This window comes from Mycteria americana, chromosome 19 (genome assembly GCF_035582795.1).
Source record: "Mycteria americana isolate JAX WOST 10 ecotype Jacksonville Zoo and Gardens chromosome 19, USCA_MyAme_1.0, whole genome shotgun sequence".
NCBI lineage: Eukaryota > Metazoa > Chordata > Aves > Ciconiiformes > Ciconiidae > Mycteria > Mycteria americana.
In genome coordinates this window covers 2,751,360-2,777,627 of record NC_134383.1, presented here as the reverse complement: position 1 = coordinate 2,777,627, position 26,268 = coordinate 2,751,360, and the positions used below count along the sequence as shown (strand labels likewise).

Genomic DNA, 26,268 nt, shown 5'->3' with positions numbered 1-26,268 from the left:
GAAATAACTTCTCTCTTTTCTTATGTAGCCATGGTAGGACTGCATTAAGTGACCTCAGTGGGAGTCATTTCCCTGATGCTGAAAGAATTTGGATGAAGGCCATTGGGAGTGAAATATAATCTCAGCGTATGGGAAAAAGGCTCTGAAACTTGATCCCAGATTACAAACCATTGTTGTCTTTGACTTTCAATGTATTTGTTCAGAAGGGAAAAATATATTTAGGGCCTTTATTTTCTTATCCCCACTTATGTATTACTTTAATTATTAACCCTAAATAAGCAAATTTTTATGTAGCTAACTTGCAGTTAATAGGAGAGCATTTGCAATTTGGTCCATCTTAATTCGTGTTTCATTCAGCTGCTCTGGCTTGCTGAATGACTAATAGGCTGCCGCTCTCTCTCCAGACTCCCTGACATGCAGATATTAAGGAACATTGTTTATGTGGATTTTTTTTTGAGATGAGAGGTTCTCTGAGGATTTGGTTGTGGAAGCATAAAGTTTCTGGCAAATATCTTCAGTGAATGTTAGAAGTTGTTGGAATTCCTTTCAAAGGCAGTAGAAATTCAACATCAAGGGAGTAAAATATACTGGAAAAGAGTTGTGTGCTAATAGAAGTGGTGTTTGCCTCACAGTCTACTATGAGAAGTTCTACTCTAGTAGAGGCACCTTGAAGCTTACCTCCTACAGGGATTATAACCAGGACTTGAAACAGCCCTTGCTCTTTATACAGAGATGCATTTGAAAACAAGTCTTCTGATATCCCACAGACAATCAAAGACCCAGAAGATTTGGAGTCCAAAAACATACCAGGTAGAGCAGAGTATAGGAGATCAGGAATCACCTGTAGGATTGAGTCCCCGTGTCACCCTCTCACACATAGAATTCATGTAGCTACTGAAAGAGTTTTGACTGGTGCAGTGCATTATCTGCATGAAAATCTCATAGCTACTGGTAAAATTTGCATTTTAGCATTTTATCCCTCAGCAATTGCTGCCCTGTAAGCAATCCAGTGGAGAATCACCAAACTTTCTTTGTGCTTGCCAGAACTGAGTCCGTGTCAAGCCCAGCCAGATGTACTCAGTTATTCAGGCATCGCATGTCTTTGAAGAGCAAACTTGACACCTTTGTAGACAAGCCTAGCTTGATGTCAAAACTGGTGCACCAAGGAACTTCATGGAATATTTAACTACTATAAACAAAAAAGTGCAAGGGCCCCAATTCAAGTAGCACATGTTTATGGTTAACGTCAGGCTAGCACTTAACTTCCTAACTTAAGTGCCTTACTGAATCCCTGCCAGAAAAGGAGACCAAAGACAACTACAAGATAAAACATGGCAGAGAACAACCTTGTACCCTTAAGTGACATTCTCCACTAGATCACCATCAACTCTGCGATTAAGCAGAAAAAGAAAGAAAACAGATTATTAAGCATTTTATAACCATCTCAGTCAAGATAGGACAAGAATGAAGAGAAAGAATTTACAAATAAAAGAACTGTATGAAAATAACCTGAAAATTTAGGGGTTTGGTGGTCAACTTCCCCATCTTTGTTCACATGGAATAACTCGCTTGTCAACGTAAGCAAGCATTGAGTAGCAACAGTCTCCCAACAGAAGAACAGTAGAGCCCATGTGCTTGTGTCTGTCAGGGACAGGACTTAAAAGGTGAGAGAGACAATATTGTGAAAGAGTTGGAGAAACCAAGTATTTTGACTGGCTGCCAGCCATGTCATTGTATTTCAATAACTAAGCAGATAAATGATCCTTTAGGGGAAAAAAAAAAAAAAAGGCTGTAAATAGAGAACTGCTCAAGTACCCAGTCTCAAAAAGAATACATGTTTGTGGCTCTAGCTCAGGGACAAAAAATATTAACCCTAACTGTGCATCCTTAAATTGAGTCTATCCTCTGCATAGCCAGCAAAAGGCCTCTATTTTACTGAAGCGTTGTTTTGGTATGGATGTACAAGTCTAAGTTAAATTCACACCCAGTAACAATCCCTATAAGCTGCAAGGAGACAGAAAGGGACATTTTCAAAGACATGAATGGCAGGAAGCAGAATAGTTCAATCTTGAGATTCAGAAACGTAGAGATGGTAGAAAAAAGGAGGAGTAGCTATGGTATTTATAGCAAGACATTATAAAGACATTCAGAGTGAGAGCCAGTTGCCTTATTACGTGCATCTTCCACTTGCTGAGATGCCTTGGGGTACCCAAGACATCTGCAGGGAGCTCTCAGGTGTGACACAGCACTCACAGAAGACCCACACTCTTCAAGGGGTTGTGGGACATCCAGCTCACCTAAAATAACAAGATGTCTAAGTACATGAATGAGGCCATAGCTCACATGACAGAATCTGTACCACGTAGTCCCTTGTGTCCTACAATACTCACATTTAAATGCTGCCTTCTGTGACTCCTTTGAGACTGTTCTGACTTAGTAACTAAGACCAGCTGCATTTTTGAAAGTGCACTGTGCCTTTCACCCTGAATTCTAGTTACAGCTCACAGTGAAACGTCAGCCGGTTCAGAAACTAACACAAATATTTGACAAGTTTGAGTCGCCAATTTTGCAGGGAGGGAAAAGTAATAAAAATGGTATTTCTGCCATATTCCTCACTGATGTACAATTTAAAACAACATTGGGGAACACAGGAAAATCCTCGTACATCAGATTTGTTTCAACATAAAAGATTTCGACACGCTCTTATATATTCTCCTTTATGCTGCTCCTTGCTGATCTCTTGTTGGTATCTGATGTGTTTTGTTTAGGAGTGAGGATTTGCTACGGTCTAATTCACAGCACCATCTAGTGACAGAACTTGGGATACCAGGAACAAAATTTTATAATGCTCACTCTCGATTTTCTTGGCTCGGTTTTGTTTTTTAATTGTTGCAAATTAAAAGGATGATGAAAAATTAAATACAAATAGATTCTCAGTGAGTGAATGGAAGTGAAACAGTACAGATTGAGACGAACTTACTGTTTTGGTTCCCTAGTTGCACCAAGAACATTGAAGTCACTGAAGAGAGCTCATTGGGTCAGGTCTAAATGCTTTACTGAATTTCGGGATTTTTTTTTTTAATATGTTCTTAAAATTCAATTTCACTTTTACAAAAACTTACTTTAAAATGTTTCTTTAAAAAGTCAAACCTAAGTACTTGCATTTTTCCTGTGCTTTCTGCTCAAATCTCCTTCAACGAAAATAACTGTTTGAGAAAAATCACAAAACAGTTTAGGCAGCCTAAATCTGCATTTAACAAGGAACAGAAAGTGCTGAGCCCTACTTCGAAATCGTTTCACACTGGTACCCTGTAGCTACAGTTAGATGCTGGTACTCCACAATCTGAAGGTTATTTGCTTGAAAGATGAACCATCTGTGGATTTCAGAGCACAGTCAGTTCGCAAGTATAGTATAAAAACTTACTTCAGAGCTATTCAATGTACACGCAAAATGGATGTGTATGCGGATGGCTTTTTTTGTCCCCTGTGCCAATTACTCTGCATAAGCAAAAACGTCTGGTTTTCATTTTAGAAGCAAAGCCCCAGAAGCCCCATAGGCTTGGTTCACACTGTTTCTGTCTTTCTACATAGAGTTAGTCCAGCCTAGCTGAGGCACAATAACCCATTGTTCCTCAATCATCACTTATATCTGAACCTAAGAGCTATATGTACATTGTTTCTAAAGGCTTCAGTGCTCATGCTGAAGGTATAAAAAGTAATGCCAAGAACATATAAGACCCCTGTTCTCAGTAGGTGTAACTCTGTACAGCCCTATTAAAATGTAACAAGAACATGGCCCAAGGACTAAGTAAAACAAAATATCTTAAAACACTGTCTTCCCCTCCCTAGTTTCTAAAAATTATTTTGCTTGGCCCACTAAATATTCAGATTTCCAAATGACAGTGAGGTAATAAGGCACATATGAAAAGCCTGACCCTGTGATTTCCAACAGTAACAGCATGCAGTCATGGAGGAAGAAGGTCAATTTTATCATCAGAGACATCGCTACCTCTCCAAGCATGAGGAAATGCTCTTCCCCACCTACAGTCATGATGACTCAGCCATTTGGAAAGAATGCTCAAGAAAATAGAGGGGAAATGGAAAAGTACTATGAACTGATTCCCTGTTCCACAGTATGCCAGGACGGTCCCAACACATTAAAAATACAGTAAATCTAACCAGTCCATAAGACATGACTCTATGAACCTGCTCGTGCCTGCAAATGCAGACCAATTTTTGCTAACTTCCATCAGCCCACTCCAGCAACACATAAGCTGAATCATTCCTCTCCAGAGCTCAGCAGCAGGCTTACTGCTGATCACAAGCATGTTTTACTTCATCAGCTACACGTAACAGCAGACTATGATGCATTTTACTCTCTAGCCCCTATTTTAGATCCTCTGGGAAAACAACTATATTCTGTTAACAAACCAGCATCTGCTAGTATTTCTCAGCTGAGAAAGCACAGACAAGCCGCCTTTGAAACCAGGCTTCAGAGTACACATCCATTCTCTATAGCTCCTGAAAGTTTGCTTTGGCAAAGAAAACAGAAGAGGAAAAAAAACCCAAAAAAAACAACGCCCCCCCCCCCCCTCCAAAAAAAAAAAAAAAAAACCAAAACCCAAACAGAGGAAACATCTGGAAATTTTTTCTTGCAACATCTTTCCAAGGTCTGTCCGAATAAAAAACTTTCTTACTGAAAAACTGGTTAGAGTGAGAAGCACCCAAAGGAAGACCCATCACAATTCTCCAAATAACAAGATATTTCCCTTTTGTCTTTGTATACACATTATACATGCCTTCAGCTTTGCTGGATATTTGTGACAGGTATAGGCTGGTGAAAATCTATGCCAGAAAACTGATGAATAAACAAGGTTAATACCATGCCTGGCTAATTATTTGGAAACCTGAGAAATCCTGCATATGGTTTGGGATTAAGTGATCAATTCCATAATGGATTTGTCAAGTCAACGAAATAGAAACACACACCACTGACAGCTCATCTGTGCCCATGGGAGGTCACTGTTGCTTCATAGAATGGATCAGATGTGCCAGTTTTAGGTTAACAGCACAGTTCAGATCAGGAACACCAGCAAACCGCTTTCTCTATAGCAGCTCAGAGTTTCTCTCCTTGATTACCTTTTCCAGAAATACACCAAAAAGCAAGCATACAATTACATACTTTTGAGTGGAGACTGATACTTCTCAGAGCTGCACTAAGAGGAAAAGAAATCACATCTCCAGATGCCCTAACACATTGAAAATGGGGAGATCAAAATAGTTTCTTCACCCTTGCTAGCCTGCAATTCTTCAAGATGTGACCACACAGCTTAGAAAAGAACTGAATGCCATCAACAATTAACCACATCTGATCACTACATAAAATGGCATTAGGAATTAATGTCACACAGGAGAACCAGCTTTACTTGTCATGGTCTGAAGAGGTGCAAACAGTCTGGGAAATTTCTTGGTTCCTATTTGTGGGGGACTGAGTAAAACTGGCAGTCTGACACAAGAGAAATTTCATCAAGGTTGAATAAAAGGTATTTCGGGTAGGTAAAATTAGTCTGAACATGCCATCTCTGTCATCACTAGGGAATTCTGAATCCAAGGAAAACATTTAGAAATAACTATGGAGCATCATTAAAAGTGAGTCAGTAGCAGACAATTCTTGGAAATTTACAATAAAAAACATGCAAAAAGCGACAATGATAATGTCAATTACACCCTCATTACAGCTGCAACCCACTCTTACTCTCCTGCCTTCACTATATATTTTCATATTCTACAGCCAAGATCATTCTGCAGACTTCAGACGACTTGACAAGGTCTGATGCTTTCAGCCCTCAGATACATGGCTGTGTGAAGTGGGTGGAGAAACACAGCTATCTGTACAAAGCAAGTAGCATGATTTCTTCAGAACAGAAATAAGCTCTGTTGGAATTGAGCAAATAAACAGGAATCCTTCTGATACCCTCCCTTCTCAGGAAAGATGGTCATTACTAGAGAAAGCATAGGTGAGATGTCATCATATAGCATCCCTAAGGAAAGGCGGAATGCCTTTAGAAGGCACAACATATGAAAACTGACCTTGTCCATGTCCTATGTTCTATTTCTGTCATCTAAAGGCAAAGCAGAGCATGAATGGTTACTGAAAGAAAATAATCACCACTAAGTGAAAATATATCATCTTTCATCTAACAAATCTAAAGATTTCAAAGCCGTAGGAAAGCAGGACATCAGTTACCAGAACAGGCATTCTAAGGAGATCTGAATTACTGTGATTGGTAAGAGAAATTAATTTTGTCTTTCAACACAGTTTCATACTGCAGCAAGAGGTAAGTAGAGTTCATATTTCACGGTCATCGAAATGACTAAGAGCTGCTCAGGTTCACTTGCTCAGCACCAACATCTGTTATTATAGTTTGTTTCTTTCTGAAGCATCATACACAGGCCACTGTCAGCAGACATCCCAGATGCAATTACCCAATGGCATGTCTCAGCATAGCTAATTAGGTATTTCTGTTTACTATGAAAATGTGAGACAAACTTGATAGTAATGCCACAACCCCATTTCACTGCCAGCATGGATGCAAGCTGTTAGAAGTATGCACATCTAGAGTATAGCATAATTTGAGCTTTCCATTGAGGGCATGCAAATGGAACCTCTGCAACAGAGGACTGCTTCCCAGGAGAGATACTCAGAAGAAGGAAAAATCCACACATGTTCTGCACTAGTTCTGAATTTTATACAGCTTCATTATTCACTGAGTGCCTTTTAAGTTACTAGTCATCCATTTAGTTCAAGACCTATTTACACAGTACGATGTTCACCTTTAAAGAGAATTATATGCGTAATTCTCTTTAAAGAGAGATTGATAGTTTGATAGTTTGATGGACAGTTGATAGTTTATTTGTATTCTGATCAGACATTGAAAGCACGTGCAGGGGAAAGCCTTATGCTTGCTTTCTACATTAGTGCAAATTAAGACCTCCATCTCCTGATCCCTACATATATGAAAGAGAATAATAAAGGAAACCTTTGCAACAAAGGATTTCATAGTCAGGTGAGTTAACAGTTGGCAAGACAACAGCATCTAAAGGGAAAGACAGACAAACACCTAACCCAGCAAATGCCGTTAAAGTGGGTGTGTGCACTAAAGAAACATGTAGCAACAAGGGATGAAGGAAGCCAGAGAGCATTCATCCCACATCCGAAGATATAAAAGGAGCTCTACCCACTGGCAGCATAACTCGAAAGTTTACATGGAGACAGATTTGCAGAGCTGTCGCTCACAAATCAGTTGGAAAGGAATTGCTTTAATTACAGTTACCCACTAGGAACTTCCAGATGGTGAAGGCCATTTTTGCTGAAAATACTACATCAGTAACCAGAATACCTAAATCAGTATACCAATAATTACATCAGTATACCTAAAAAAAAAAAAAAAAAAAAAAAAAAATCCCCCAACACACAGATCTGGCATGCAATTTTTCCTACAGGGGAACGTAAGCAGAAGATGGGAAGTGCAAAACAGTCTTTCCTAAAGGCTCAGACAGCTCTGTTTATGACAAAACCTGTGTTTTGACTTCATCCCCTTCCCCAGATGACTGTCATTGAAGACCTATACCCAAACATTCATACTTGTATCCTCATTTCTTACATCTTCAATGCTTGAAATCTTCTCCTTTTCTTAGAATAGATAGTATGGGGTAGATTAAAAAAGCAGAAATCACTAAAACTGTGGAAGATAATGAAAATATTCTATGCCCATGGGTAGAAAATACTTTTCCCAGCCCAGGGTAATAAGCTAAATAGTTCTGTCCATAGCTGTAGGAATCAAGAGGTACCAACTGAAGCAGTATCTACAGATCCTAGAAAGGCGTATTTGCAATCTCTCTGGTTGCTGTGTATGCTGAAACTTGCCTTGCCACGATGTATACCGGAGGACATGATGGAGCATTATTAGCGGGTCCAAATTTAAAATTGCTATGGAAAAGACAGAGATGAACCTGTAAATGGGCAGCTCATTTCCAGTAGTACTTGTTTATAGAATAAGGCTCATGAGAGCTCTTTGAAATCAGACTAACAAAGTATTCACTTAAAATATCAGGTACCTATTGAAGTTGGAAGCAGGAGAATCACAAGATTCCCAGTTAAAAAAATAGAAAGCATTGGAGACCGTTTCTTGTAGTGGCCACATTCCAAGGTTTTTGTTGCTACTTCTGGAAATCCGGTTCTCTTCTCGTGGCTACAGGGATGCATTTTGGTCCTTTCTGTACCATAAAAACCAGGCTAATTCCTGTTTTCACTGTGAATGTAATAGCATATCATAAACAAGCAGTGAAAACTATCCAATATATTGGTTGGACTATAGAAGAGAATAAGAAGATGAGAAATCTCCGGTGCGATTTACTGCCCAATAAATACGATGATTCACTACAGTAATTTCCTGTTTGCAGTAGGCCAAATTCTCCCACCTATACGAGTGTTGAGTAGTTCCTTAAATGATGCCTCATCCTACTGATTTGAACCGTACCATTTACAGAATAACATAGTGTTTCATGTCACTAAGGAACTGGACTCTGGCTCCAGCTTGTTCTAGACTCATACAATCAACAAGACAAAGTGAGTGAAACAGAAGGAAAATATTTACCAAAGCAGAGCAGAATGCATCCTTAGTTAAAAAAAGACTTTCTTTGTGGCTGTCGCAATGTCAGAAAGGTTAATAACCTTTTAATTTCTGAAATATCCTTTAACAAATCACTTTCCTTAAGCAAACTGGTTACAATCCACTAAGGAAGAAACAGGAATATTGGCTCTCTACATGTCCTTAATTCCTAAACACAACCTACAGATCCCTGTGGATTTCACAGGAATAAGAGAGCTGCCTTGCCCTTGTTAATTGAAATCATGGGCAGCCATGCAAAGATGTGGACTCATTAGCCATGCATCTCCCCTATGCCTTCATGTTTTTCAGATCCAAATGTAGTAATGTTACTAGATAGTAAGATCTGTGGGGCAGGGAGCCAGGTAATAGCCTTCCCAGTGCTACTGCAATGCAGATTGGTTCCTGATTCTACACTCGTTCTACAAGCGTCAAATCTCCTGGCTTTAATCAATACCTAAATAATTCTTTTAACATCCTTGAGACTGGAGTTATTACCCTCAGTACAGAGAAAGCGGGAGGCAGAGGTTTGTGTAGGTCTTTAGAGAGGAGTCATTACCCAGTTTAAACTAAAACACATAGGTAACATTGTTCTTTTAACTTGCTCCAGAAAGTCTGGCTGCTTTCTGCTGAGACTGATATATAAGATGATTCTGCTTGGGAGTAAAGCTGGAATGCTTTCCAAGACACAGCTAAGGAAGCTGCTGCATTTGATAAGCATTGTAATCTTTTTCCAAACTAGGTACTTGAGAGAAATATCTGTTTATTGAGTTGAAATAGCATAGCCCACAAGTAGGATTGTACAATGAAATATATTTCCCAGGGATGCAAGAATGGAGTTTAAATCTGGTACTGAAGTCTCTTTGTGACAAGGAAATAGACTTCCTACAAGAAGAGTACCCATCCAAATAGATTCTTAATCCTATTGAGTTTTAATAGTTGCACTTGTCACAATATTTAAGAATCCTTCCTTGCTAAAAAAACAAACACACACCACACCCCCCCCCCCCCCCCAAATAGAAACAATATTAGCCTTAATGGAGCACATAGCACTTCTCTCTCTTCACAGATCCAAAGCTATGCAGATTGTAGGGTATGTCTTTTCTTAGCTGAAATTTTGTGTTTAAGGGAAGATTATTTATTTTTGCTTCATGATGGCTGTGAGCAACAGGTCCTCCTACACAGCCTTGGAAAAACTCCCTTTTTTCTTTTTTCCTGTCAACTAGTCTAAGTCAGAGGTTGCTTTTCCCTACTCATGCCATTTGCAGTAAATCAACCAGAGTTTAATTTTTCTGTTTTGTACCTAAGGAAAAATATTTTTCCACTTTTTCTCAGTCTCTTCTTGGGAAAAGGAATTTCTTCATCAGCTGCTACAGATTGTTAGGAAAGAGGGTGGGGCCTTCCCAGGCTGACGTCCTTCAAGCCATACCTGAGTATAAAGAGCAAGGGAGGACTGCAGCCAAGAAACTCTCAAAAACTATTTCCAGTGACTGCTGGGATTCCAAGGCTGGCTTTATTCTGCAACTGCTATAACTTGCTGCTAAAAAGAGAAGGGGGAAGCTGGACCCAGCTCATAGTGGCTAATTACATTGGAGAATTAAATACGATTACCATATTCTCAATGTGAACCTGGATTGAACTTTTTTTTTTTTTTTTAAACAGAACCGAATAAGCATTTTTCCTCCCCTCTTCCATTTCATCTTTTTCTACACGTGCAGTGGTAATGTTGCAAACAGTCTGCATGAGTCCTGAACTACTGGTCAATCAAAACATCAATGAAAATGAAATCTGTGGCTATAGTCCAGGCCAGGGATCTCCACTGCCTGGAGAAACTGCCAGTCCCAAAAGCTATTTTCAACAGAGCCCATCGTTGCCAGACTCTGGATTAACTGAATTTAATGTTGCAAGTCCCACGATCTACCCTCCTCCTTCAGGTAAACCTCAAGAGACGTCTGCTCCCACTGGTAAGATCAAATCTTTATTCACATTTTCTATTTTATGCAACACTATTATGCTTCTTTTGCAAAATGATAAAGTACACTGACTTGCAACTCCTTTTGTGTGAGCAGAGAGCTGTACTAACGGTAGCACATATTAAGCTTCTGCGGCAATAATATCGACGATGTACGGCACACTCTCCTACTTGTGTCTTCTTTTTATTTTGTTGTGGTCTGCTGCTGAAGTCAGAAATTACTCTGTTTTGTAAAGGATGCTCAATATTCCATCATTTCTGTCTATCTCTAGCATTTTGCTGCTCATTTACATTTTGAATTGCAAGTTTGGTTCTGAATCAAACAGCAAGGTAATAGATATGACCTTCTGAGTTATTAACATTACAAAGTCATATGAAAGTGTTTGGTGAATCATCGTCTTTGCTGAGTTCTTCAGTTTCAAGGATACATCTGGGCATGTAATCTGATCCATCATACAGCATTTTTACTGTAAAATAGCTTGAAAGATAATAATATATTAGCAATTTTGGGGTTTTTTTTTTATAAAGCTTTTCAGAGAGGCCTTTAAAATACTCTACAAAGAGTAGATAATTCATTGCCAAAACACCAGTCTAAAAAAAGAATTATTCCCATTTCTAGAGTAGTCTGAGGAATAAACTATGTTTTTTGAGGTCCCAATGTTTTAATTATTCAGTGATAACTTAAACATTCAGAAATGCCAGAAATCTTAGCACAAAATGACGATTCAATAGATATTCAGAATGCACTATTTGCTACTTGGGATTCAACACCCTCCTGCTGAAGGGGTGTCAGTCTCTCATTGCCTGGAGCAGGTAAGAGAAACAATATCACACAACTAGAAACCTTATCTTGTGTGGCTGGTTTCCATGCCAATATTGCCTGCTCCGAGACATCCAAAGTCTGGGGAGGTGCACCATTCCCATCTGTTGAGCTCCTACAGTTCTCCTCCACAGGACTTAGCCAGCCAGACTCCAGCAGCTGCTACAGAGCACATACACAGATTTTGGTCAAGGAGGAATATTGGTACAGGCACCTCATGTTTTACCTAACGCTGACTGCTCCTGTAACAGGAACTGCTTACCCAAGCTGCATAGACCTTTTTAATTTCAGGCTGCTGTGCTATTTAATCATAAGTGTGTTTTAATCACAAGTGCTGTTTTCATTCCTTATGCCATGAGCTGCTCTAGGAAGAGAAGCTTCTCTCTGCTCAGCAAGCGTTGCTGCCGGATGACTCCTTATTCTCAATAGCCTATACTCTGACTCCCAACACTTGGGCTTCTTTGGAACAGTGGCCTTCTATACGGTGTGTTTTATGTGCTAACCAATTGGGAAGACCCTGAACTAATGCAATAAAGCTATTGTTTTATAATGACAATAGATATTACTGAATGCATTCTATATAAAGAAGATCGTTCTGAAGGGCGGGGGGCAGGGTGGGACACAGTGTTACATAAAAGGTATTTCAAAAGCAATGCATTTAAGCTCCTAATCTGGGCAAGTCTTTCAAGTTTGAGGATTCAAGTACAAGATGCAAGAAGACCTAACACAAACAATTACAGAGCAGCTTGTTTTGATGAAGCTTGTTTGGACAGCTATATATATTCTCAAATAACTATTTCATTTCACTACAGAAAATGATTGCTTCCCTTTGAATCACACCACATTGACTTCCAAACACATCAAGAACTGTTGGAGAAAGACATTGGACATGGCATCACTATTTCTTTTCTTAAACAGTTCTGTTCCTTATTGTTCCACTGATACCAATATAACAAACCACAGGACAGGAAACTGCAAAGACAGATTTACTGCAACAGATGAAAATTAGACCATGACTAAGAGGGGCAGTAACCTAAACAGTGTTGACACATTCCCCAAAAGCAATCACGTGCTCTAAGTCAGTCTGGTACCTCTGAGCTGAAGGGCACCAAGAAAAACTGCCCAAGGCCAAGTCTCAAGACAGTATGTTTATTTCTGCACTACTGAAAGCTCTAAAGCAGAAACATCCAACTTCTTTTCCTTCTTTTTCCCAATCATCCATCCGAATTTCCTTCTGCATTGCTACCCTGCCCCTATTGTCCTCTTTCCAGCTTCAGTGACACATTTACACTTGAGACAGTCTCCTCTCCCTTCACTCAAAAATGAAACTGTCCCTGCACACTAAAGACAACAGCCTTCATGTGGTAATTTGCAGGTTAACTCAGCTCTCTGCTTATGCCCTCAGACTGAAGATCCCACAGCCAGCTTTGGGGTTTGTTTTTGTTTTGTTTCTTAAGAAAAGAATTCCCTTTATGAGGCCCCACAGTCTCTTGTAGCCTGAGAAGCAATGCATTAAAGTAATTGTTAAGCAGGAAGTAGGCTAGAGCTAAGGAACGTGTAGGGTGATGTGGAAATTTCCCACAATTGATGATGAACATCAGAATCACAGGCCATCTCTCAGGGTGACCTCATCCTCCCACTATTCTATAACAGCTCAGAGAATTATGTTTAAGCATCATGTTATGACTTTTCCAGACTCTGGACTTAGCTCTGATCCCCCTCAGAAGCGCTACATGGGTGTGAGAGTAAAGATGCCAGTACGGGAATTACTGAGAAAAATTCGGCTTTCCAAAGGCCTGGACCCAGCTCACAGCCAGGTGAGGACTCTTGAGTTTAGAAAGGTTGCTCCCAGAGATGTAGCATCCTGGTGCATGCACGTCACACTCCCACTCTGCCAGTGTTCTGGAGAGGTTACACCTACAGCTCCTGCCTCTTCTATCCACCAAATTAATGCTTTTGATGAAGGTGGAGAATATACCAAATTTTAAACAGGCTGAGGGCCTGTGCTGGGAACATTTCTAAGGCAGTGACTGCAAGAACCCACTCGTGCAGTATACGTCACGCAATCAAGCCAAAGATGGCCCAAGAACCAATAATAATTTTTCTCTAGCAATCCAGATTTCTGAACGACATGCAAAAACATCCCAAGAAGCTGGTAGACTCCCAGATACCTAGTCTGTTGTAAATATCTGTACAAGGCTGCCATGAATTACCCACTCATGAAAATTTATTCACCTACAGTCTCTGCTGTGCAAAGTACATGGTGCAGGACACAATTTACTTTGTTCGTGTTACAATATTTGCCACTGTTTCATCTTCTCTTATGTGCAAGCATCTCAAATTGAGTTGGGTGTTTTTGTCTCCTCAGGAAGCCTCATTAATGAAGATGGTAACCAAAGGATCCTCAGGAAAAACAGGTTAGGAAACTCCTCTCTTGGTAACAGAGCCTCCTTTCCCAGTAGGATCATCACTGTTAGGTACCCAAAGAGCTGGACTACTCTCCTATGGTCAGTGACCCGTGCTGGTTCCTAGCTCCCCTCAAATTACAGGGGCAGGCCAGCTGTGCACCACCACCATGTATGTGTTATCTATCTGTAATCTGGGGCAAAATTTCTGATAAGAGTATCTTCTGTATATGTCTCTCCCCCCAACTCAAAATTGCTTATTTCTTCCTTTCTTTCCAACAGAAAAGAGAAGAGTTCACCCTTATACAGAGAAACAGCTTAGACAGGTATGTATAACACCTTCAACGCTGTGCTGCCAGCCTCCTCGGGCGTATTTCATGTTATATCACTGAGTGAGAACAGGACACTTCATGTCTGATTTCCCTCCCCCACCTTCCGCCCTCCCTGTTTTTGTTGCTGTTTCAGAGCAAGCAGAGCATTGGGCAAACGCTAAAAGGCTTAGAGGACCTTGATATCCTGGTGGAGGTACTGCAGGAAGATTTGAACAAAAGCCAGTTGAAGAAGGAGTCTCTGCATTCTGTGCCAGATGGCTTTTGGCAGGGCTTCTCCACAGATCTGCAAGCCTCTCAATGGGAAACTGGAGGAAGCAAACAGGCAGCTGGTGGCCTGCAGGAAAGACGCCACAGCTTAAGCAAGTTGCATTCATACTGTTGTTTTAAAGATTTCAACTCAGTATTGCGGGGAGAGGTACAGACTTCTTTTCATGTGGATCAGAAAAACATGCAAGAGTCCAACTCACCAGGAATATTCTCAAGGACAAGTGAGAAAGAGAATAGCTGGTGGATACAGGATGCATGTACAAGTACCCAGAAAGATTTCCCGAGGCATTCTTCACAGAACACATCTCCACACTTTAACCCATCAGGAGGCTGTTCAGAGGTGCTTCTGGAAGATAATACAGGCTCTCCAGACATTGAGGGACATTTGAAGTTGACCCCAATTTCTTTCACACAGCAGGATCTCTCTGCCATCTCTTTCTTCCAGTTCCAGCTACACAGGGAAGAAAGTTTACTGAGAAATATCCCAGAGGACAAACTGCTTGCACCTGATGAAAATGGCAACAGGTCTCCAGTTTTTCTATTGAAATACATTAATTTCTATTTCCTGGGGCATCACTTGTCCTCAGGCTTTCCTCTAACTTCAACTGCTAGTTTTGGGCACAGCTGTAGCAAAGGCTTACTTGCTCAATGGGAAGCTCAAACTTGCCTCAGTACATACAGTTTTAGGCAGATAGTAAAAATAGAAAGATTCCATATTTGCAGTAGTATTGCCAAACTACAGCAGACATCAGGACAAAACCAGAGTGTTGACAATATTAAAGACTGAATTGTATATGTAGGTATTCACAAGAAAATTAAAATCAAGCAAAACAAGTAATTGCTACTAAAAAAAAAAAAAAAAGATATGCAAAAGAGATCTTTTCCATGCTGCAGACACTCTCAGGATAATTGTATTATTAGTTGGTAATAAAAATGTGTGGGAGGATTACGCCAAAACATACATATGCTGCTAGTCTAGAGCATAGACTTCCAAAGAACTGGGAGCAGCTGTTTTGTTAGAAATGAAATGAAAGCAAAGGTTTTACTGATCCCATTTTCCCTAGAATGGCATGCTTATAGAGAAAATAGCTGTTTATAAAAAAAAAAAATAAAATCTCTTATTAGGTTCTCTTGAGATCAATTCCTGTTCATATAGACAATCCTGTTCCCAATTTAAAGTATTTATAGCCCACGCAGGGAAAGCTAAACACAGCATTGTTCTCTTCCATGAAGTACCATGTTCCACTCAGAATAATGATTTTCAGTGCAATAATAAAATTACAGACTTCACTTTTCAGCAATAATGTAACTGTAACCAAGTTACAATAAGTCACCCACTACCATATTTCCTGCATATTTTTTAAACAATACAGAAAAAATTCTCACACAGGAACAAAATTAATCACAATTAAGAAATTAAGACATTTATCTTACCACGTTTATGTAACATTCATAAGCTAAAATTTCCAGCAGCCCACTTACCTCTATGGAGTATTTAAACATCAGATTACATGCTCAAAAGAACATACGAAGGCAGGACTACACACCAAATAAGCTAACTCTGAGTCCTACTGAATGGTGAACAATAATAGTTACTGTGTCAAAAACCTATTAAAAAAAAAAAAAAAGAACAGAAACAGCAATAAGTGTCAGAGTTATTCAGACATCTTCAAGGATATCATGCTACAAGACAAAGGGGAAATAAATAAATAAAAGCAATATCTGCTTTATTTTTTCCTCTGGGGGAAAGGACGACATGCCCAAATTTACAAGAAAAAATAAGTCTTTTTCAGGATAAAATTCAGGAGAAACACTTGTACTATTTTGAGTAGTTCAGTGAGACTGACAGAAGAAATTGAGCTCTCTTCCTCCACAGGACTGAATTACAGTTTGGAAATACTTCTTTTCTTTTAAGTGCAAGAGGAGGGTTTCCCTTCTCTTGATTTTTAAGTATCTTACACTCTTTTCCCTGTACTGAAGGACGCTTAAAAAAGGAAGAGGAACTAGAGATTGTTAGCAAAAACGAATCATGGAGTAGCTCCTGGAGAGGAGAGGAATGGCATAATAGCAAGAAGGGAGGACCAAGAAATCCTGGCAGACAAAGTCAGCAACTCCATTATTAATATAGAGACTAAATAAATTAAACACTTAAATATCCCAAGATTTCAGCATTTACGAACCTTAACATTTCATGTTTTAAAATGCATTCTCACTGTTAATTTCCAGTATTTTAACCGCTGCTTTATATTCTAATTGTTTAAAACTGTGTTCCGTTCCAGGCTGCTGCACAAGGCTGTTGCTCAGGGAAGAAGAGCTCTGACTTATGCACTTGCACAGAGATTTGCATCCCTAAATAAGATCAACGAGAAGGATGCAGAGAAGCGGGTAGGATGCTAACTTGCCAAGAATAGGGTTGTTTTCTATCACATGCAAACGTCTTTCAAACCCCAGTCAAGCACCAAGCATCCTTTTGGACAAGGTGTGGCTACTGTCCTTGCAAAGAGGGGAAAGCAGGAACGGGGTGGAAGTGATCTGCACAGAGCAAGTATTAGCATGACTGGGAACAGAACTCAGAGTCCCAACTCCCCACCTCATTCTCTAACAAGCATTGTTGTTTTAAAACTATTTTTGCCTTTCACAACAAGTTTCTTCCATTCTTCTCTTCTTAGACTGCATTACATCTTGCTGCAGAAAAGAACCAACATCTGATGGTGAGTGACCTGATATCCCTAGGAGCTAATGTCAATGAACAGGACAGTTTTGGGAAAACTCCACTCCACCTCTGTGCAGAGAATGGATATTTGAGAGTTTTAGAGGTAAGCTGGTCATTTATGTTGTACAAAGACATGTGCAAAGGTAGAGCAAAGACAACAAATGCATGTTCCTTTATTTAAAATACACAAGGGTTTTCCATACCTGAAAGTTAGCTTTGGTCTGATGTGGCTAAAGAAAGATGGAGTTGGGGAAGGAAGGGGTATTTTGGCACTGCCAAAAACCAGGACTTAACTCAATCTTCTTCATTTCAGGTTTTGAAAAATTGCAAAAACAATGGTGTGTGTGTGGAAGTGAATCTGACTGACCATTATGGTAAGAAGAAAGCATAGATGCTTAGTGTAGACTCCAAAAGTTTCAGACTACAGATTTTATCTAGGCCAAAGAATGTTCAATTTCATGTTTAAAACTGAAAGGTCTAGGAGGAGAGCCAGTCTTAATAGGGCACCCCCTTACAATTAGCCAAGTGTGGGATGGTTTACTCCAGTGAGGTGTTCAAGCACTGGATTTGTTTGACTTCTCTGTGGTCTGTTCTGTTCAGGTTTAACACCACTACACTGTGCTGCTCTTGCCCACACTGTCTTAGTTACGGAATCTCAAAAAACTGACATCAACACTGACATGGGAAGGTTTCTCAGACTACGCAAAGATCAAATTCTTGAGGGAATTAACTGCTTATTACAAATGGGAGGAAAGCCTGATTTGCAGGTGAGGACCAGCAGCAGGCTGTTTACTGTGGCCTTAGGTTTTCTTATTCTTTTGCAATCACAGGTTTCACTGTCATTTGCAGGTACTAAATTCACGTCAGATTACCACTGCCTATTTAAAAATTGAGGACAACACAGAACTCATGTGTTTGCTTCAGACTCATAAACCTAAGGGACAGAACATTCTTCAAGAGGTAACTATGTATAGATACTTTTACACAGGCTCTAGCATTTGTACCCAAGAAACTAAATGCACTAATGTAAGCTGTACCATCTTGTAAACACAGTAGATGATGCTCCCAGGCTTGCCCTGTCTTGCATAGGGCAGAAAATCCCTTTTTCGGGGAAAAAGCACTGTACGAGCTCTTACCACACTTAGTCCCATCCCAGCTCTAGGGACTGCTATATTTGCTGTAATTTAGAGCAGCCTGGTTGCATGCAGGTGCTGCCAGCATACCGCTCACACCTGTCCCCAATCCAAACTCCTCCTAGCAACAAAGCCTTCATTTCCAACATTTTACAGCACCCCAAGCCAGGTAGAGGTATCTCAGAAGTAACACCAGGGGAATTCTTCCTTTGCTGATAAAGGAATGTTACAGACCCAAGGATTGCCACTACATTTGGTTACCTTCATCCGCTTCTTAAAAGAGAAAGAGCCCATTTTCTCTGTCCCTTAGCACACACATTCAACACCAAAACTACCCAAAACCTGCATTACTGAGCCAAAGATAACCAGATTATCCAGTTGGTATCAGCATCTCTTGCTAAATTTTTGGTGCAGGAAACAAGACACCAACACTGAAAAGCAGAAGCTTGAGTGCTTAACAGAGGACTGTTTCTAGGGTGAAATTCTGCTCTATTGAAATAATGCAATATCAACCATAGATTCCAGTATTCTTGTCCAAGATTAAGCAAATATTCAGTACTTAAAAGTTACAGCCCTTTTACCTTTTCTAGAGTCTTTTTTGACTCTCTCAAATAAGAGTTCCCACCAGCGTACACGTACAGAAACTGATAATACAATAAGATTTCAATTAGAAATACAGACTTAAAGGCACATTTCAAGTCATTTAGGAACCTCTTCTTAACAGTTATGCTCTTAACAGTAGGAGATAAAACACAGCAGAAAAAAATAATTTCAATCCAGCTCATTACTGACTGACTGACCTGAGGGTGAACATGCCACCCTCTCCAATCTTATAGTAAGGGGAAGAATCTAGGCTTTGCACGTCAAAACCAGTACAAGTTCTTGACACAAAGCCTGCATCACTGTTAATGCTGGAAATTTACTGTTCTGTTTTTTTCACCTGTATAGAGTTACAGTTTGCTGGATGCTCCGAGAAGAATGCCCAGTACCTTGTCACCAGATAACTTTTCTGAACTTTTTTCCATGTCACCTTTGGACCTCTTTGACATCATTCTTAAAGGTATTTCATGGTGGGAAATTGATTTTACCTAGTTGGGGTCTTCGTAACTCAACAGCTGTAATGTAGTAGCGAGCTCCAGTACCTTCCCTGCACTGTTATATAACAATTAATCATCAGTTCATGTGGAACTGATGGAAAAGATGCCCAGTGACTTATAATAGACTTCGGATTAACTCCAGAGTTCTGCACAGAATCTCTTTTGCTTGCAAAACTCCTTACTCATGCAAAATCAAGTAGAAAATAGGGCAATAAATATGTAGCATTAAAAGGAACACTTAGCTGAATTGAGCTGAATATTTGTTCATTTATTGCCTTGCAGGGAAATGCTGATAAGGCTCATTATCTGCATCTCATGGTCTATGTGCTGCAACTGTTGCTGAAGAATAGACAGAGAACAGACAGTAAAAGTCTTCAAATGTATTATAGCTTGAACTGACTGTTGAAAATATCTCCTCAGTACTCAGAATTAAAGAGTAAACTAATAAATAGGAAAAAGCCTCAAGTAAGGTTTCAACAGTATTAGGCATTCAGTGTTAGATACTCCAGTAAATGAATAGGTCTTAATTTTCTCACAAAGCTGAGCACTTGTACTTCTCTTTTGAAGTCCATTTGAGTTGTAGGTGTCCTACATCCTGAAGCTCTAGTAATTTTTTAATGCAGGTGCCTAGCTTAAGAAAAAAAAACCCTTTGATTTTAGCCATTTGGAGCCTAGTCTTGAGGGTACCAGTGTACGATTAGTCTCTACAATCTGAACTTAGTGTTCAGATGTGCTGAAAATCTCGGCAATATGTAATTTTGAACATGAGCTATGGGAACTCAGAATTTGATGGGCTATATTTAATACTTTCTGCAGTCTGGCTCTGAATTTACCCAAGGCTGGAGTTGTCACACTTTAAGGCAGTCCTATTGGAAAAAAAAATCCCTCCAAAATAAAACATACCCACACACTGAGCATATTTTTTTCAACAAAAATCGAGCTCTTTATTTATGCAATCAGAATTTGCCACCAATAATGGATTGTAGGTGAAGTCTGGGACAGAATGTGTTTTGAATCAGTTCCTTTCACTCTGGGTCATCTAACAGAGGAATATACCTTTATAAAATTTAAGTATATAACAACACTTTACAAGGATCTTTTTTTATACTAAGCAATTTTGCAAGTTAAAAGGATAACACGGAGCTTAAATTATTCTGTGCTGTCAGATATCCAAGTATTCAGTAGAATTCCTATAAATTAGATAATTATTGTGAAAAAAAATTCTCTTCCCAGACTTAGTATCATTTTATTTTAACTTCTGATTGTGAATTAGCTGGTTTCTATGAAACTTCCCTGTTTGCTACATATGGAGCAATCTACATTTACATAACCTACAAAATGACTGATCCAGCAATCAACTCATGTATGTACCTCCTGTTGAAGTAAATGGGAGATTTTTCACATGTAACCGTTGCAGGATCCAGTATTAAGTACTCAGCATGTTTGGGGAATATTTTTTTAATGAACCCTTTGCATTTTCTTCTTGTAAAAAAGGTTACTTTCCTCTTACTGGATACCCTTAAGTGTTAAGCTCCAAGAGCTACGTTGCACAACATGAATTAAGTTTTACTGAAAAATGACAGTGTTTAAGTTAATTCCACTGGGATTTGGGTCATATCCTATGTTTCTTATGCCCTGAACAGCTATATAGTACTCTCTTCTAGTCTGAATGAGACATGATACTTCAAAATTTTTAAGTATTTTATTAAAAAAAAAAAAAAAATTGTTATTCACATGATGAGTTGTATAACACTACGGAATATTCATCCACTTCCTTCCATAGGTGTCCCTCATGCTTTAATCATGTGAAGTCTTTTATTTTTCCCTTTTTGTCCCAGTTTTTACTTGGAAATATGAATATTTTCCTCTCTGATGATTTTTCTCTGCCCCACCACCCCCCATCACCACTCATGCTTCCTTCATGTTGGCATTTTAACTCATATCTGTGCTCACAGAACTTTTTATTCATTTGAAGAGAATTAATGAGGATCTTCTAGGTTACTCAGCTTCCATTCATGTAAATTTAAGGATCAGATCCAACACCCACTGAAATTAAAGACTCCTTATTTTCAGTGAAAACTGACCAAGAAATTCTGCATCACATACAGAACAAGAAGGAAGCAGTATAGTGAACAAAAAAAGTGCATCAATAAGCATTCTCAGTGAAAAAAAAGTGAATTGCTTACAGGATATCTGAAAAAAAAAGTGTAGAAAACTATTGTATAAGAATACAATATTAATCAAGTTCTTTTAGTCACATGGAAACCATTCATGTGAAAGGACAGGAACCTTAAGCTATTAGTATGTCTCATTTATTCGATAGACTCAAAGCTGAACTAGCTTGTAAAGTATATTCTACAACAGTTATACATTAATTGCATTGACATTAGTAGGTATGCTTTACATTGTTTCTTTGTTCCTTCCTGTCAATAAATATATTATTTCATGCAGTATGTAACTTCTTGATTTTTATGTACTGGTATAGCCATACTACACTCACAACAGAAGTGACTATCATGAAAAGAGCAAATTAAGTGGAATTTAAAAGCTGACAAGTACATAAGGGATTTTTGTTGTTGCTGTTTTGTTTTTTAAGAATACAGTGGTGCCTGTGCAGGAGCACCAGCATTACCACGAAAAGCTGGGGGGGGAAGGTGATTTATTTAAATAAATAAATAAATAAACCCCCATTCTTCTTTTCAAGGCACATTCATTAACCCACTACCTCTAAATAGGAGCTGGACAACTGTTCTTTCAATGCACTGTAAAACTAATTCTCAACATTTTTTCAGCACTAAAATTTTTGCCTACAACTAACTAATCTCAAACTAGGAAAAATAATCCATGGACATAAGGAGATTATGTCATATAAGAGTTTGCTGAAAAAGCTGTAGCTTTTCAGCCATTCACTGCGGCTAACTGCAACAAACTATTCTATACCAAAAGAGAATAAAAGAGGGTTTTGAATAGGAATTACCCTCCATAAAAGTAACTTGCATTTATACAGCAAGATTTTTTCTAACTTTTTTTTTTGGTTTTGTGAGCAAAGACACCCATTAGCATTTAGATAGAGGCTTTGCAAGTATTGCATAATCCCTGCTCCTATTGTGATTGCTACTGCAAGTGATAAAACTGCTCTTTACAGACAATTGTTCTCAACAGCTGGGCTGAAAAAAAAAATTCAAGTGAGTTCTGGGGAGAGGTTTTCTAACCCAGTATAAGCTAACAATTTGGGCAAGGCAGCACTGAAACTAACTCTGACCTGTGTGTACAGTACTACATAGACCGAGTGATCTTGATGGTTCAGATTAAAGGCTTTTGCTTCGCTTCTCTTCATGAAAGGAAAACCTCCCCTGACAAGGCAACTCCGTAACCTAGGCCCGTTTCTAATTCAGGACTGTCTCAAAAAGAAAAAAAAAAAAAAAAAGAAGATAGCATTTACTGAATCTTTAGCTTTACTTTCTTCAGCCCTGCGCACACTCTACCAGTCTGCCCACACATCTCTTTAGACAGTCCCAGCTCAAACCTGCTCGGCTAGCAGCGGTAACAGAATCTTAGCAGAAGATTTTACAATACTCAGAATTAACTCAATAGTTTTGCCCACGATGGTCTTTAAACCAAAGTTTTGAATACGTACACACGAACACCAGCCTGTTCTGGAAATAAACCTGTGTTCCCATGAAATCCTCTTTCACATTAATTACAGAAACTGGCTTCCATGTTCAGTCCTGGTGCCGACAAGGTTTCAGGTCACTGAATTCCAAGGAGCGACCTCTTGATCTAAGACGTGCCCTGTGCTTTAGTCACACAGGTTACTACTATGCTCATAGCAGGAGAGGAGTTACCATTCTGCACTTGCAGCAGGGCATGGCAGAAGCATCCCTAGGACAAAATCTGACCAGCACAGAGCAGAGGTCAGACCTATTCTAAGCTGCACTGACATTATCTACCTGGCTCAAAACTCCCCAGCCCTGGGCCCCTTTCAAAAACAGCGGCCACATAAGGTTCAAGGTGCACAGCTAGACTGTGGCATGCGTGGGACCAAGTGCTGTACTTCTGACACCTAAGTACCAGTTATGGTGACCAGGCTAGTATTTGCAGTATGACTCCTACAGCTAATTCATTCTAAACCAGATCGCATGTGCCCTCACAAGCTATCGTCATGCCTTTGAACTGTGGCACAGGCCATACTTAGAGAAGCTGCTTTTCTTCTTCACCTCACTTCTTGCCCCGTATTACAAAGTGAGTACCGTTCACTGGCTTACGTTGTTACTTAGGTTCCCTGCTCCTTTGAAGATATATGAGCATCGGCATGCATAATTATTTTTGAGAGCAGTGTAAAAGCTTTGTGGCTGAATTAGTAGCAATTCAGCAAAGAAAGATAAAAATAAATAAATGGATCAGATCCAGCGCTTCCAGCAGTTCTCAGGGATGTTCCTGATCAGGAAGGAGGAAACTCATGAGATATCTGTTGCAGATTAGTAATGCCTTGAAGAAGGCCCTGGCAAGGATGGAAACTGTCCTTTCCTGGCAGGGCTCTCTGATGGACACTGCACACAATTATGATCAGTGATAGTCACAAGGCCACAGACCCTGTACATAAAGTAAGTGACAGAGCAACTGTGGTCTTCAATGGATGTACAGAATTCTACAGTATTCACGCCAGTTTTCTAGGCTTTCCTCACTAAGTCTTTCCATTCAGAGTTGGGTGAAAAGAAGTACCTAACCAGAGCCCTAAAAGCTGAAGTTATCCAGAAGACAAGCGACAAGTTACAGCAAGGGGATGAACAAATACATCTGTTAAACCAGCCTGAGGCAAGGGAACAGGAACTCTATCCTAGGTGTTACCTCACTAGGACTTTGGCTGAATATTAGAACTTTCTCCTACAAAACCAACATCTTAAGGTTCCAGAGGGAAACAGGACATTGTCACAGATGCTTGGATGCTGCTACTGCACAGTCACAAGTGCAGCAAGTCCTGAGAACAAAAGCCTTCAATGCTAAGTCATTGAGTTCTACTGAACAGCTTTTCTGGTGCACACGGTTGTATTTCCACTAGCTTTCAGAAGTTATCAGTAACACAACTACTTAGTATAGTCTGCTATAAAATGCTGTGAAAAGCAAAGTACAAGTGTTGCCACCTAACAGCTCATCTGTATCTATGAAACATACACAAAATAAATTTCAGAGGTGACAAATGACGTTGCAAAAGATGAAAAAATTAGGGAAGATATTTTATGGATTAACAAGAAACTGCATGGCAGACACACGGAAGCTCTTCTAGGTGTTACATAAATTGAAAGAGTAGAAATAACACAAGAATGAGAGCAGAGAGATTCTGGCCCAGATTTTCAGCAGCATAAAATTCTGCAGGCAGCAAGAGAGCCTGTTACAGAACATTAACTCTGGAAGGTGTCTTAAGCAAACGGCTCCTCCGGGAGCTGCTTTCAGTAGCTAGTGATGGCAGAAATGCTCCAGCATTCTCCTTTCCCACTACTTATGCCAAATGGAACAACAGGACCCAAATTCTTTTTGGCAGAAGGGTATCCCAATGTGGAGGGATCCGACTGCTTTCCGACCCTGTCACCCCAGCCTGGTACCACACCAAGACTGACCACAGCAGAAGATCCACCTCCTGTTTTGTTTTTATCCTCCAAAATGTGTCCTTGAAATATGCTTTGCTGCATATCCACAATTATTGCATCAAAGACTCCCTAAGGCTGCTGGATTTTGCTTAAACAAGCTGTCATCTCCCAGATCCCAATAACTTAGCTGAGAAGCATATGAACTATTGCCCACTAAAACAGATAATGTTAAACAGAGAACAATGCCAGGGTTGTAAGTAAAACACACACAAGAAAATAAGCTACATTTAAAAAATTCCTTCTAACACACAAACAAAAAGAATTCAATCTTTTAGATTAGGAACAAAGAAAAGAGTTGGGGGGAGGCTGGACACTGAAGAAAACCCTCCACAGCCTTTTTGAGAATATGGATCAGCAGCTGCCATTCAAGAAGAAACATTGACATTTCCTCTACACCACTCTGCATCCCGTTTCCCATAACTCCACATCTCTCTCCACATGGTGACAACCAGGCTGAATTGCAAGCAGAGCTGGAGGAGCCAAGTTTCTGAGCCAAGCAAGAGGGAGAGGCTGAGCTCTTGGCTGATTCAGATTCTTTTAGAACAGTCTCACCCATCAAGTTTTATTTTTCCTGCTTTCTTTGTGGCTAGAGAAACTTGGAAACCAAATGATTCAGTTTAAAGCAGGACATGTTTCTGCAGCTGTGCTGAACAGGACAGATGAAATAAATTTAGAGAAGGGAGTCCCACTAACTGAAAAAGTGAGCGGCTCAAGCACTTTGAAGAGGGATCATGGCGGGGAGAGGCAAGAAAAGGGAAGAGGACAGGACATTGGCTCCCACTCAACCTGGACAGCAGCACTCTCAAGCTGTAGCAATTGCTATGACCCAGACTGCCCCAGCCACACACACAAGCCAGGAGCTGCAATTCAATGTTGCTGCACGCTTCATCAGTCTGTTTGCCCAGAAGTTTCACTGATCTTGAGGATAAGCAATGCTATGCAGCTTCGCATCTGGAGGTTGCAGGATGAGCCCTAAAGAAGTCCCTTCTGTCTTGAGACAGTCTAAGTGGGCTGGAATTTCAGGCATCCATACTTGCCCTAGTTAGTTACACTCATGAGGAGCTGGTCACATGGCACCTGTGCTCCAACGTACCACACCATCATTTTCCTGTCTTTTTTTCCTCATCCCTCATTCCATGTGGTTTCTAGGAGAAGGAAGGACTTTAAACTGAGGTTATCAGGAAATGTTTTTCCTGAATAAAGATGGTGAGGGTA

General features: G+C 39.8%; 2 protein-coding genes across 2 annotated transcripts in view; one reads left to right on the top strand and one right to left on the bottom strand.

The window, feature by feature from the left end:
- Nucleotides 1-25,459, bottom strand: part of POU2AF1 (POU class 2 homeobox associating factor 1) — a 67,153-nt gene extending 41,694 nt beyond the window's left edge. The window contains exon 1 of the mRNA XM_075521281.1: nucleotides 25,366-25,459. Within this exon, the coding sequence (XP_075377396.1) occupies nucleotides 25,366-25,459 (94 nt within the window). The remainder of the gene's footprint in view (nucleotides 1-25,365) is intronic.
- LOC142418927 (uncharacterized) lies at nucleotides 10,393-25,078 on the top strand. The gene is made up of 14 exons (XM_075521417.1): nucleotides 10,393-10,633; nucleotides 13,157-13,278; nucleotides 13,830-13,878; nucleotides 14,149-14,192; nucleotides 14,332-14,990; nucleotides 16,745-16,850; nucleotides 17,135-17,281; nucleotides 17,492-17,552; nucleotides 17,779-17,945; nucleotides 18,028-18,138; nucleotides 19,260-19,371; nucleotides 23,115-23,322; nucleotides 23,563-23,650; nucleotides 25,001-25,078. Exons 1-14 carry the CDS (start codon nucleotides 10,393-10,395, stop codon nucleotides 25,076-25,078), a joined length of 2,193 nt encoding a protein of 730 aa, XP_075377532.1.
- Nucleotides 25,460-26,268: the final 809 nt, after the last annotated feature.

Bases quoted from the DNA above. Each gene is read 5' to 3' on its own strand.
- LOC142418927 (XM_075521417.1), top strand. From the start codon at position 10,393: ATGTTGCAAACAGTCTGCATGAGTCCTGAACTACTGGTCAATCAAAAC. The intron at 23,323-23,562 runs GTCAGACCTATT...TGCCCTCACAAG, and splicing joins CTGACCAGCACAGAGCAGAG to CTATCGTCATGCCTTTGAAC. The intron at 23,651-25,000 runs GTGAGTACCGTT...CTGTCACCCCAG, and splicing joins TTCTTGCCCCGTATTACAAA to CCTGGTACCACACCAAGACT.